Source organism: Leptodactylus fuscus, chromosome 6, assembly GCF_031893055.1.
Source record: "Leptodactylus fuscus isolate aLepFus1 chromosome 6, aLepFus1.hap2, whole genome shotgun sequence".
Classification (NCBI taxonomy): Eukaryota; Metazoa; Chordata; class Amphibia; order Anura; family Leptodactylidae; genus Leptodactylus; species Leptodactylus fuscus.
In genome coordinates, this window is record NC_134270.1 from 37231649 (window position 1) to 37244408 (window position 12760).

Here is a 12760-nt window from a genome sequence, read left to right on the forward strand (position 1 = left end):
CCAACACCCTGGAATTCAACTGGAACAACAGGGGAAGCATGTGTGGGGGCATCTAACATGCCAAAGTCACTGTATTACGTCAGGATTCCTGTCAGCTTGAGATATGCAGGAGCTGACTTTTTCCCATAGGAATGCATTGACCAGCGTTGATTGGCCGAATGCCATACAGAGTACAGCATTCGGCCAATTAACGCTGGTTCTGCCGGAGGCTCGTCTGTGAGGAGGCGGAGTCTAAGATCGGACCAGAATGGAGACTTCTGTGAACCGATATTAGACTCCGCCTCCTCCGGCATTCGGCCAATCAATGCTGGTCAATGCATTCCTATGCCGAGATGTAGCAGTGTTGGCCGGGGTTTGGGGTTTGTAGTACTAACACGCTCAGCTGGGCTATTCCTTAGTACTACTAACACGCTCAGCTGGGCTATTACACTAAGGAATAGTCGAGCTGAGCGTGTTAGTAGTACTAAGGAATAGCCCAGCTGAGTGTGTAGGAGATGTAGGAGAGCTGGCAGATATGCAGCAGACTAACACGCTCAGCTGGGCTATTCCTTAGTACTACTAACACACTCAGCTGGGCTATTACACTAAGGAATAGCTGAGCTGAGCGTGTTAGTAGTACTGAGGAATAGCCAAGCTGAGCTAGTCATGTTAGTACAGGAGGAGAAGCTGGAGGGATGGTTGGGTGTAGTGCAGAGCTCTTTCATCTCCGGTGTCTGGAGTAGCCAGGCTAACCGCACGGGCTCTGCTGTATCTCACTATAGAAATGCATTGACCAGCGTTGATTGGCCAGTGTACGGGCATTCGGCCAATCAACGCTGGTCAATGCATTTCTATGGGAAAAAGTCTGCTCGCGCATATCGCAAGTTGACAGGGATCCCGACCAGATAGAGCCCCAAAGAGCTGGGTGAGTGACATTCCCCCCTAAATAAAGGTTATCCCTAGCTAACCCTGCCTGTACATCTATCCCTGTGTCACATTCATATAGTTCACAGTCCCAAATTAGTCGAGTGGTAAATCCACCATTCGTCTAAATTGGAGGTTATCTGTTTCCGGCCGCTAATTCCTTTTTCACTGCCTACGTTGTCGTGGTTCCTGTACCACCTCCCCTGCGCTGTTATTGGTGCAAAAAACGCGCCAGGGAAGGTGGGAAGGGAATCGAATTTTTAGTCAGTTTGCCACCTGATGTTCGATTGGAATCGAACACCTCGAATGGCCTGATATTCGATCGAATATCAATTCGATCGAACGCTGTTCGCTCATCTCTAGTTATTATGTATAATACCTGGTTATTATGCATACTACCCACATTTCTCAAAGTACCAGTAACATATATATATAATATGATGTATTGTAGATTACTGTTCTATAATATAATAAACCATATATTGAAGTGGGTAAAAGAGTTCTCCTAAGATCAAAGTTTATAACCTAAGGTGATAAGTTTCTGACCTCTAGCAGCGCCATCAGTCAGGCATCCTTTGTTCTTCTGAATGAATGGTTTGGCAGTTGAGTATGTTTAGCTACCTTCGTTGGTCTTTGGTTGAGAGTCCTTGGTTGAGAGGTTTTGTGGTTCTCGCACTCCTGTTCCTCACAGGTAAGTAGCTGTAACTAAATCTGTGCTATGGTTTTTATTTCTGAGACCAGTCTGTGACATCTCAGTATGTTTTGTATCCTGCACCACCCTTAGTGGTATTCTTTGCCATCTGTAGGGTTATAGGTAGGACTTGATAGACTTGTGTTTTCTTCCAACCTCATGTACTATGTTACTATCTACTTCCTATAACACACAACCCTTTGTCTTACCATTAGGAACCCAGGCTCGTAACCCATGGCAGCGTGATAAACCCCAATCCCATGCTCAGCATGTCCGGGAAGTCATTGAAAGCTATCTGAATAACGTACGAGATCTCAGTAGAGAGGCTGTATCACAGGCGGAGTCTTCAGATCTTGGAAAACAGCTTGAGTAAGTAGCTATGGTGAAACTTTCATTGAAGGAAAAGACTTAGGAGCGTCAGTGGTTTTGAGGGGTGTTTCGAAGTAGTCATATAAACATCCTTCTGCCCCCAACATTCCCCTAGAACAGTGGTTCTCAACCTTTCTAATGCCGTGACCCCGCAATACAGTTCCTCATGTTGCGGTGACCCCAAACCAAAAAATAATTTTGGTGGCTACTTCATAACTGTAAGGGCTAGTTCACACAGGGGGCGGTATAGCGGATCTATAGCGGATTTAGGCACTGAGAGTGACGCAGGGAGCCGCGTCACTCTCGGGTCAAAACACGCTTGCCACGACTGTCGCGGCTTCCCCCCTGGAGTCGGCTCAAATTAATGGGACGACTCGGGAGGTTGCTACCGCCAGGCAGACGCCACGGGTCACCGAGCTGTAGAATCCACCTGAAGAAAGGGCAGCCCACTTTTTTTTCCCGTGAGCGTCAGCATGCCGCTCACACAAAAAACAAGCCTGGCGGTCTAAATAGACCTCCATTGTGAGAGGGCGGATTATGACGTGGATTTTGCACCATAATCTGCCCCCTCTGTGCCTGTGTGAATGGGCCTTAATTTTGCTACAACCCATACCTCCCAACTTTTGAAAAGTAGAAAGAGGGATAAAATGTGCTCCGCCCACTTTTATGTTGACTCCGCCCATTCTCATTCATTTTTCCCGTGCTCCCACACAGTATAATCCTCCTACAGTCACCCGTAAATTATATGTCCCCTCTCTATCTCTCCCCCAGTTTCATATAACCACTTCATCTGCCCCCAGTTTCATGTCCCCCCATCTCTGCCCCCAGATTAATGTCCCCTCCCCATCTCTGCCCCCCAGATTCATGTCCCCTCCATCTCTGCCCTCAGAATCATGTCCCCTCCATCTCTGTCCCCAGATTCTTGTCTCCCATCTCTGCCCTCAGATTCATGTCCCCCCATCTCTGTCCCCAGATTCATGTCCCTCCATCTCTGCCCCCAGATTCATGTCCCCCCCATCTCTTCCCCCAGATTCATGTCCCTCCATCTCTGCCCCCAGATTCATGTCCCTCCATCTCTGTCCCCAGATTCATGTCCCCTCTCCATCTCTGCCCCCAGAATCATGTCCCCTCCATCTCTGTCCCCAGATTCATGTCCCCCATCTCTGCCCTCAGATTCATGTCCCCCCATCTCTGTCCCCAGATTCATGTCCCTCCATCTCTGCCCCCAGATTCATGTCCCCCATCTCTTCCCCCAGATTCATGTCCCTCCATCTCTGCCCCCAGATTCATGTCCCTCCATCTCTGCCCCCAGATTCATGTCCCTCCATCTCTGCCCCCAGATTCATGTCCCTCCATCTCTGTCCCCAGATTCATGTCCCCTCCCCATCTCTGCCCCCAGATTTCTTGTCCCCTCCATCTCTACCCTCAGATTCATGTCCCCTCCATCTCTGTCCCCAGATTCATGTCCCTCCATCTCTGTCCCCAGATTCATGTCCCCTCCATCTCTGCCCCCAGATTCATGTCCCCCCATCTCTGTCCCCAGATTCATGTCCCCCCTCCATCTCTGCCCTCAGATTCATGTCCCTCCATCTCTGTCCCCAGATTCATGTCCCTCCATCTCTGCCCCCAGATTCATGTCCCTCCATCTCTGCCCCCAGATTCATGTCCCTCCATCTCTGCCCCCAGATTCATGTCCCGCCATCTCTGCCCCCAGATTCATATCCCTCCATCTCTGTCCCCAGATTCATGTCCCCCATCTCTGCCCTCAGATTCATGTCCCCCCATCTCTGTCCCCAGATTCATGTCCCTCCATCTCTGCCCCCAGATTCATATCCCTCCATCTCTGTCCCCAGATTCATGTCCCTCCATCTCTGCCCCCAGATTCATGTCCCCCATCTCTGTCCCCAGATTCATGTCCCTCCATCTCTGCCCCCAGATTCATGTCCCCCCATCTCTGTCCCCAGATTCATGTCCCTCCATCTCTGCCCCCAGATTCATGTCCCTCCATCTCTGTCCCCAGATTCATGTCCCTCCATCTCTGTCCCCAGATTCATGTCCCCCATCTCTGCCCTCAGATTCATGTCCCCCATCTCTGTCCCCAGATTCATGTCCCTCCATCTCTGCCCCCAGATTCATGTCCCCCATCTTGCTCACACACAGCCTGAACCTCCTATCATGCTCACACACAGCCTAAACCCCACTATTATGCTGACACACAGCCTGAAACACCCCCATCTTGCTCACACACAGCCTGAACCCCTCTATCATACTCACACACTGCTTGCATCCCCTTCCCCCCCTTGCTTACACTTGCTGTCTCCTCCCTCCATCTTACCTTCCAGTCTCCACTCACTGCAGCCTTCCCTTCCTGTGTAACTCGGCACTGTACTGAGTAGCTCCGCCCACACCAGAGTCCGATCACATGGTCATGACGTCATCACAGGTCCTTTACCTCACTAGGATCTACCCTGCTGCAAAGGCAGCGCGGCTTCTCAGCGGCTAAAGCCATCGGAAATATGTATTTTCCGATGGCTTTAGGCGACCCCTGTGTTTTGGTCGTTCGACCCCCGCTGGGGTCGCGACCCACAGGTTGAGAACCGCTGCCCTAGAAGACAATCCCTTGCTCATCTTTGACAACCCTGCCAAAATCAATGGGTTTGACTTATATTAACCTAATTGTTTATAGAGATTATGGGGTAATGTTTATAAATCTGTATTTTTATTTTTACATTTTATAGTAGAACTAGCAGTTACCCGCGACTTTGTCTGCGGGTTGGCGGTGGCGTTAAACCGCTTATATGTGTTGTCCCCCCATCTCTTCCGCCAGTTTCTTGTCCCCCCATCTCTGTCCCCAGTTTCTTGTCCCGCCATCGCTGCCCCCAGTTTCTTGTTCCCCCCATCTGTGTCTCCCCATCTCTGCCCCAGTTTCTTGTCCCTCTATCTCTGCCCCCAGTTTCTTGTCCCCCCATCTCTGCCCCCAGCTTCTTGTCCCCCCATCTCTGTCCCCAGTTTCTTCCCGCCCCCCCATCTCTGCCCCCAGCTTCATGTCCCCCCATCTCTGGCCCTAGTTTCTTGTCCCTCTATCTCTGCCCCCAGCTTCATGTCCCCTCATCTCTGGCCCCAGTTTCTTCCCGCCCCCCCATCTCTGCCCCCAGCTTCATGTCCCCCCATCTCTGTCCCCAGTTTCTTGTCCCTCCATCTCTGCCTCCAGTTTCTTGTCCCCCCATCTATGCCCCCAGCTTCATGTCCCCCCATCTCTGCCCCCAGCTTCATGTCCCCCTCCTACATCGGCCCCAGTGTAGTAGCACTCACCTTGGCCACGCTCCCTCGCCGCTGCTTTCTCCGCTCGCTAAGTGCATATAGTTCGCGGGCTGCTGCCTGTGTGGCAGAACGAGGCCCCGGCGTCAGGTTGCTATGACGCCGGGCCACGCTCTGCTGCATATACGACACACACAGGCAGAAGCGCGCAAACTATGTGCACTGAGCGAGCGGAGACAGCGGCGGGGGAGCGTGGCCAAGGTGAGTGCTACTACACTGGGGCCGATGTCGGAGGGGGATATGAAGCTGGGGAACGCGGATGATCCCTGGGGACACCCCCCTCCCCCCCGGGGACACCCCCTCCCCGGGACACCCCCTCCCCCCGTTGCACTGACCTGTATGTGGAGTGTCGGGTGTAGCAGCCTCCTCCGTCCGTGATGTATGCAGGTGGCCTAGTATAGCTGCGGCTCCGGGACGATGTGGGCTGCTGCCATCTTGTTCACTGTGTCGCTGCTCAATCGGCACGCCCACATTCAGCCCCCAACATATGGTGCCGCAGCCCTGGCTCTATAGCCCGCCCACAGCCTGCCATGCACCAATAGGAGGTGCGTGGACAGACCAGCGCTGACAGAATGCCAGCTTCTACAGCCGAGCCTGGAGGTGTCTTTGGAGGGTCACGGTGGCAATTTGGGGTGAGTGACCCACGTTTTAAGTAGCCTACTACCTTTTCCTGGCAAATATGTGTGTGTGTGTGTGTGTGAAATTTCCCCAAAATCCATTCAGCCATTTGGCTGTGATTGAGGAACAAACATCCAAACACACAAACCCACAAACTCACAAACTTTCACCTTCATAATATTAATAGGATTAATTTAATATCTTTTGTTCCTTCAGTCTGAAAATCACTGAGAGGCTCGAAACCCTGAGCAGTAACGCATTGGCCCTGAAGAAACAAATCAATCCATATGTGGGCACAGTCAGAAAACAGGTTTCTGCAGAACTGGAGAAAGACATCCCTCTTCTCAGACAAAAGATCCATCACACTGTTAAAAATTTCCAGAAAAACTGGGATGAAGAACTGAAGGATTTAAGAGAGAGTATGTCACCTTTGCGGGACGAGCTGACGGAACAAACCGAAGACAACCTTGAAGACTTCTGCATGAAGCTGCAGCCAGTGGCTGAATATTTCACGGAGAAGATGTGTTTTGAGGTTGACTCCCTTCGTGCCAACCTGGCTCCATACAGTGATGAGCTGAGGCAGAGGATCATCCAGAAACTGGAAGAATTCAGAGCTAACGCTGGTCCCAAGGCAGGGAAATACAAAGCCTTGATCTCCCAATATATTAAAATTCTGAAGGAAAAGTCTGGACCTATTGCTGAGGATCTCAAGACACGTCTGTTGCCCCATGCAGAAGAAACTAAAGCTAAAATCGCCAAACTTTGGGAAGCTGCGAGGGCCAGACTTTAGCAGAGGGGATAGAGAGTTTCTATGTAATGACTGTGTGATGACATGGTGCTCCAGGTGTAATTCCTTGACTTCCAGGGTCTTCAGTAGAGGAGGATACATTAAGAAGCTGCTAACCCTAAAGTCTTAGCTACAAATATATCAGAAAAATGTGAATTTTATCTATTGTTGACATGATACCGACCTTCTCTCCTAAGACCATGTCCTTATCATCTTACACATCAGTCTGAAAATAAAATGCATTGAAAGAACATGATTTTGTTTGTTTTGATGTTTTTCAATATGTCATGATATAAAATGGTATGCAAATATCAAAAAGTCAATTAAGGTCAGCGATGTGCCTCTACATTGTTAAGAGTCTATCAATAACAATGCCATGTAGGGGCCAGTAATAGGAGCAAAAACATACCAGTGGTCAGTGTTGGACTGAGATGTCTAGGGCTCACCAGTGTTCTTAGTCAGCTCAGTTACAGGTAATAACATGTTGGGAGCCATGCTGCTCACTACCATGTATGCCGCTCACTACATCATTACTACTGCTCAGTGCACCAATAGGAGGAGCGTGGACAGACCAGCACTGGCAGAATGCCAGCTGCTGCTGCTGAGCCCGGAGGGGTGTTTGGAGGGTGACGGTGGCGATTTGGGGTGAGTAACCCACATTTAAAGTAGCCTATCATTCCTTCCTGGCAAATATGTGTGGGTGTGTGAAATTTGACCAAAATCCATTCAGCCGTTTGGCTGTGATTGAGGAACAAACATCTGGACATCCAAACATCCAAACACACAAATTCACCTTTATAATATTAATAGGATTGATAATAGCCTATCCTAAGAACTGGTCATCAATATTAGAAAGATGGATAAATCCTTTAATGAGGTTGTCCAGAAATTGGAGCAACCCATTTGATGGGTGGGAGGTGTAAAATATAAAATGAAGAAGCCTACTCACCTGTGCCCAGCGCTCCATTGTCCGCTGCCAGAGTCCATTCAGTCTCATCTGTGTCCTTGCTGGGAGTCCTGCACCTCATTTGACCGCTGAGATCAATTAGATACAGGAGGTACAGGACTTCCAGAAATGAGGTACCGCCATGAGAATGAACAGGCAGGGGACAACGATGTGCTGTGGACAGGTGTGTATGTTTTTTATTTTTTTTATTTTTTTTTTATTTTACACCTCTCTGGCTGACATAGGGGTCTCTCCAATTTATAGACAACCTCTTTAAAGGGGTTATGGCTCTTTCACTGGTCCCCCATACTATATGTACTGTACATTGGGTTGGGGCAGTGAAAGGGGTTAAAATCCTATGGGGTGGCATTAAAGTGTGTGGGCCATTAAAGGGGTTGTCGTACTTGTGGCCCCATAAGCTGAAAGAAAGCTCTCTCTGCTGTATAGTGGCTGGCACCATCACTGCAACTCAGCTACTACTGCCTTCAATAAGTGTTGACATGCAGTGAAGATGCCTGACCTCTATACAGTGGACAGAGCTTTCTTCTTTCGACTATATTGTGTACATAATGGCAACTGGAAGCGGCTGATCAGTGCAGGTACATTATGGGGGACCAGTGAAGTGGTCATTGTATGGGGGTGGGCAGTGAAATGACCACTGTATGGGTCGAATAGTGATGGGGCCACTATACGGGCTATACAGTGGTCCTGTCACTGGACCCCTTATATCAACATTAGGTCATTACTTACCTGTGTGCTCTGAAGTCCCGCTCCTTCATGTTCCAGGAACACTGTAAAGATGTCATGTGTGCGGAGCAGGAAAGAGCAGGTGGGGCCGGAGTTCAGACAGGTAAGTATTAATACTTACCCCTCATCCCATGAAGCTTGTAGGCCACAGGCACAATGTGGCGTGTGGCCTACAAGTGGTGGAATGGTAGAGTAGGATGCCTGTGGCTTCCTACTCTACCAGAACCAGGTTGGGGTGTCACTTCTCCCGGTTCTGTGATCCGGTTGTATTTTTAACCGGGGAGAACTGGCTGCATTCATTTACCGATCCACGCTCCTATTTGTGGCCTAATCTTCATAACTTCAGCCTTCAATGGGCCCTGAGAGTTGCACATCATGTTGCGATGACATAATGTGTGGTGCACAGGAGCCTCCTGAAGGCTGAAGAAGAAGACTGCAGTGAGCAGGAGCAGGGATAGCTAAATTGATAGGGGCCAATGTCGGAATGTCGAGGACGACATTAATTTAGTGGGGAAAAATGTGAGATATGTACAAAGGATGATGGAGCCCATAACAAGTGTCAGAATAGCAGTATACAGGTCCTGTAATATGACAATAGAGTGGGTCCATCTATCCCAGGAGAATGTTTCTGGAAGGACACTTATTGTAGTGCACCTCAAACAACAACAAGAAGAGAGATCCTAACCTCCATGTCTGATGCATGTCCCCTGTTATTACTGGTAGAGAGATTATTACTGCAGTCATGTTGTTGGTCTATATCATCACTTCCAGGATTCCTCCTCCAAAGGGAGGTCATGATAAATATTGAGTTACATTTCTCTTCCATCCATTCAATAAAGATTTTGGGATTTTCTGGGTTTCAAAAATGGAATTTTCAAAACCCTATTGGGAATTCTGAATTCCCGGAGGGGCGTACCACATTCAGGACCATTTCTGATCCAGAGGAAGAGTGAATACAGAGAACATCTTTCTCTTTAAAGTATCTAACATGGCCATGCATTACAAAGACCGCACAATGGGGGGAGAATATTAAAATTGGCCTCCTAATAAGACCTTTATCACACAATAGTGTTTGACGTCAGTGTGCTAGCTGTGTTATAACATACCGCCCCATTCTAAATATAGGATCTATTCAGCACAACCGTCATCTTAATGCTCCCTGTGACCAATTTGTGTCAAAGTAAAACTTGCTATTTCCCGGTCAATTTCACGTATACCTCAGTAATATCTACAATAAGTACTTTTCATGGTCGAGTACACTGTACTGTTATGCAAATAAGCCCTAATTCTGACCCATCTCGGGAGGTCCCGTGCGCTAGAGCAGAATTATACATCAGTCAGGCCTGTTTTCTGGGGTGAGTTATAGTAATTCTGACAAGTATCCTTGGCCCGCTCTGCCCATCTTCTGCCCCACATCTATGCCGGTTTTCTCAGTAGACAGAATAATAAATTCCCAGAGTGATTTCAGTGGGAATCATGTACTACTTAGTTTCTCCTGCGGGGGCACTGCAGGGGATCTAAACACTTGCTGCCAGGCTACTGATCCCTGGGGTCTGAGAAGTGTTACTTCAGGTGACCCTTCTAAAAGAGTCCCTTTTTATATCCTGACAGAATGCTATAATAGGTCATGGACTGTATACCTCCGATATAGGGTATCATTCATTTTATGTCTTTGTTCTTCTTTTTTTAATGCCCACTGCATTTTGCATTTCGGCTTCAGTACAAATGAATATATGTACGCTTTCTACAACCATTGCTATGTATAGACCACAGTATATGCCGTGCCGTGGCTTATCTAAGTATTACAGCACATTTCCCCTATCTGATCATATATATAGCCCAATAATCTGTGTGTATATCTCAGGAGGGAATGAAACAGCAAATCCTTGTGTTTTCCTACCACATCATACTGACCTTTACTCCTCAAGTTCCAAATGTTAAACCTCCGCTGATAAACTATAGGTTGTGCCTGTGCCCAGGGGTATAAAACTGGAGCAATGCACCGCATAGATCTCATAAGCAACTGACCGGCAAAGAGAAGGTAAGAGCTCGCACAACCCTACCTGGACATGACTTGAATTATCTATAGATGGAGCAGAGCTGACTTTGCTATAGCACACTGGATGCATCATATTAACCCTTTAAATCAAATATATTATGTCTGTTGCCTTGAATGACAAACCCAACTCTGCTATCCCTCTATGCTGTATTGTATGTATTTTCCTATAACAAGTTTGATTATGTATAAAGTGGAACAGTCTGACGAGCTGATCTAGATATATGGACAATACACATAGGGTGCATGGTATAGCTGGTATGGAATATATGGAATGGGGGGGGGGATTACAAATCCGGACATTAAATTCACGTTCATGTGATGCAGCAAATATAATATATAACTCACTTATATTGTCTCTAGCTATGGTTTATAGTTGGAGGAAAATTACCGTATTTTTCGGACTATAAGACGCACTAAGGTTTTAGAGGAGGAAAATAGGGAAAAAAAAAATTTTAAGGAAAAAAAATTGGTGAAATATTTAATAACCTAATAATATAATATTTCACCAATGTAAATAGAACCGGGGGCTTTCGGACACAGGGATACCAAATGTGTATGTGTTTCACAGTAATGTTTTTGTTTTATATGTATTCTAGGGATATGGGGGTGATTTGAACATATCTATCTATCTATCTATCTATCTATCTATCTATCTATCTATCTATCTATCTATCTATCTATCTATCTATCTATCTATCCGTCTATCTGTCTGTCTGTCTGTCTGTGTCTGTCTTTCTGTCTATCTATCTATATCTAATCTATCCTCATCCATGGATGGAAAGAGACACCCTGCAGTGAAGCTATGCAAGAAGAGGAAAAGGGGCGGGCCAGACGGGTGAAGGAGGTGTGGTTTTCTAAGCAAACTTGAAAACACGCCTCTTTCACCCGTCTGGCTCGTCCCTCCTTCACTGCCTCTCAGATCTTGCTCCTGCAATGAAGCCACACAGGCAGGGAAGTAGGGGCGGGCCAGACGGGTGAAGGAGGCGTGGTTTCAAGCTTGCCGGGAAAACCACGCCTCCTCCTCCCGTTTGGCCCGCCCCTCCTTCCCTGTCTGTGTGGCTTCATTGCCAGAGCCAGATCTGAGAGGCAGTGAAGGAGGGGCGGGCCAGACGGGAGAAGGAGGCGTGGTTTTCTCGGCAAGCTTGAAACCACACTTCCTTCACCTGTCTGGCCCGCCCCTACTTCCCTGCCTCTCATATCTCGCTCCTGCAAACATGCGACACAGACAGGGAAGGAGGGGCAGAGCAGGCAGGCACCGTGCTGCTCTTCTTTTGATTCACACAGACGCTGCACACGCTGCATTCGGACTATAAGACGCACACACATTTTCCTCCCATATAAAAATACGGTATATAAGGTACTTATTATTATCTATTATTTTGCTAATATAATATTTGATATAATTCCCATTGACATTGCTTGTTGCTATAATGAGAAAATACATTTTATTTAAAAAAGGGGCTTTTATAGCAAAAGTGTCACATTAAATTTGTAGTCAAAACTTCCGATTTCTGAGCAGATTGATAGTTTTTTTTTTACAAAAGTTCCAGTGTAACTTATCATGTCTTTATCTATATCCCTGTTCATATTAGGCTTAGGGGTCCAATGGGTTGGAGCAGGGGCCACTATGGGGCATCATACTATGTGCAGGGCCACTATGGGGCATAGTAGTGTGTGCAGGAATGCAGGGGGGGGGAGTGGTCGGTCAGTCAGGGTATTTAGGGGAAGGGGGGCATGTCAAAAGTTCGCCATAGGGCCCCGCCATTCCAAGTTACACCACTGCCTAGAACGTGACTAATGTTCCATACAAATGTGTCTTTTGTCATAGGTTGGTGACAAGATTTTGCAGCCATGAGAGGTTTTGTGGTGCTCGCACTCCTGTTCCTCACAGGTAAGTAGCTATAACTAAGTCTGTGCTCCTTTATTTATGAGATCAGTCTGTGACATCTCAGTATTAGGGTTGGGCTAATCTTGAGATTTTAGGATCGTTTTTAAAATCCAATTTTCGATAATTTTCCAGCCAATCGCGATCCCGATTGTGAAATTTGCTCGATCGCTGATTGGGATCCGATCTTTCCCGATCCAGATTGCTCAACCCCAATGTTAGCTTTTCCCACAATGATTGGCCAGTAGCCTCTGACCTCGATCCCACTGGAAAAGATCGGGATCGGAATTCCGATCACGATCTTGAAATTTACTCGATCGCCGATCGGAATCAGATCTTTTCCAATCCCGATCACTCAACCCTACTCAGTATGTTTTGTATTCTGCACCAGTGGTATTCTAGTGGTGTGGTAGTGGTATTCTTTGCCATCTGTAGGG

At 47.6% G+C, this 12760-nt stretch overlaps 4 protein-coding genes across 8 annotated transcripts in view; all 4 read left to right on the plus strand.

The window, feature by feature from the left end:
* The window catches only part of LOC142210521 (uncharacterized), a 297487-nt gene that overhangs the window by 228979 nt on the left and 55748 nt on the right, over positions 1 to 12760 (plus strand). The gene's annotated exons all lie outside the window — the stretch shown is intronic.
* LOC142210524 (uncharacterized) overlaps positions 1 to 12760 on the plus strand; it is a 219996-nt gene that overhangs the window by 173538 nt on the left and 33698 nt on the right. The gene's annotated exons all lie outside the window — the stretch shown is intronic.
* LOC142210522 (uncharacterized) overlaps positions 1 to 12760 on the plus strand; it is a 42364-nt gene that overhangs the window by 27947 nt on the left and 1657 nt on the right. Inside the window, exons 1-2 of one of the 3 annotated variants that reach the window (XM_075279734.1) lie at positions 10387 to 10420; positions 12267 to 12329. In XM_075279734.1, the coding sequence (XP_075135835.1) occupies positions 12290 to 12329 (40 nt within the window). In that variant the 5' untranslated portion in view covers positions 10387 to 10420; positions 12267 to 12289. Of the gene's footprint in view, positions 1 to 10386; positions 10421 to 11694; positions 11796 to 12264; positions 12330 to 12760 lie in introns of those variants that run through there. The other 2 variants (XM_075279736.1, XM_075279735.1) reach the window with 2 other exon arrangements.
* On the plus strand, positions 1513 to 6689 carry LOC142209968 (uncharacterized). The gene is made up of 3 exons (XM_075279004.1): positions 1513 to 1594; positions 1810 to 1963; positions 6116 to 6689. The coding sequence occupies exons 1-3, from the start codon at positions 1513 to 1515 to the stop codon at positions 6687 to 6689; spliced, it is 810 nt and encodes a 269-aa protein (XP_075135105.1).

Coding starts and splice junctions, on each gene's coding strand:
- LOC142209968 (XM_075279004.1), top strand. CDS start 1,513: ATGTTTAGCTACCTTCGTTGGTCTTTGGTTGAGAGTCCTTGGTTGAGA. Junction 1,595..1,809: donor CGCACTCCTGTTCCTCACAG/GTAAGTAGCTGT, acceptor TCTTACCATTAG/GAACCCAGGCTCGTAACCCA. Junction 1,964..6,115: donor GATCTTGGAAAACAGCTTGA/GTAAGTAGCTAT, acceptor TTGTTCCTTCAG/TCTGAAAATCACTGAGAGGC.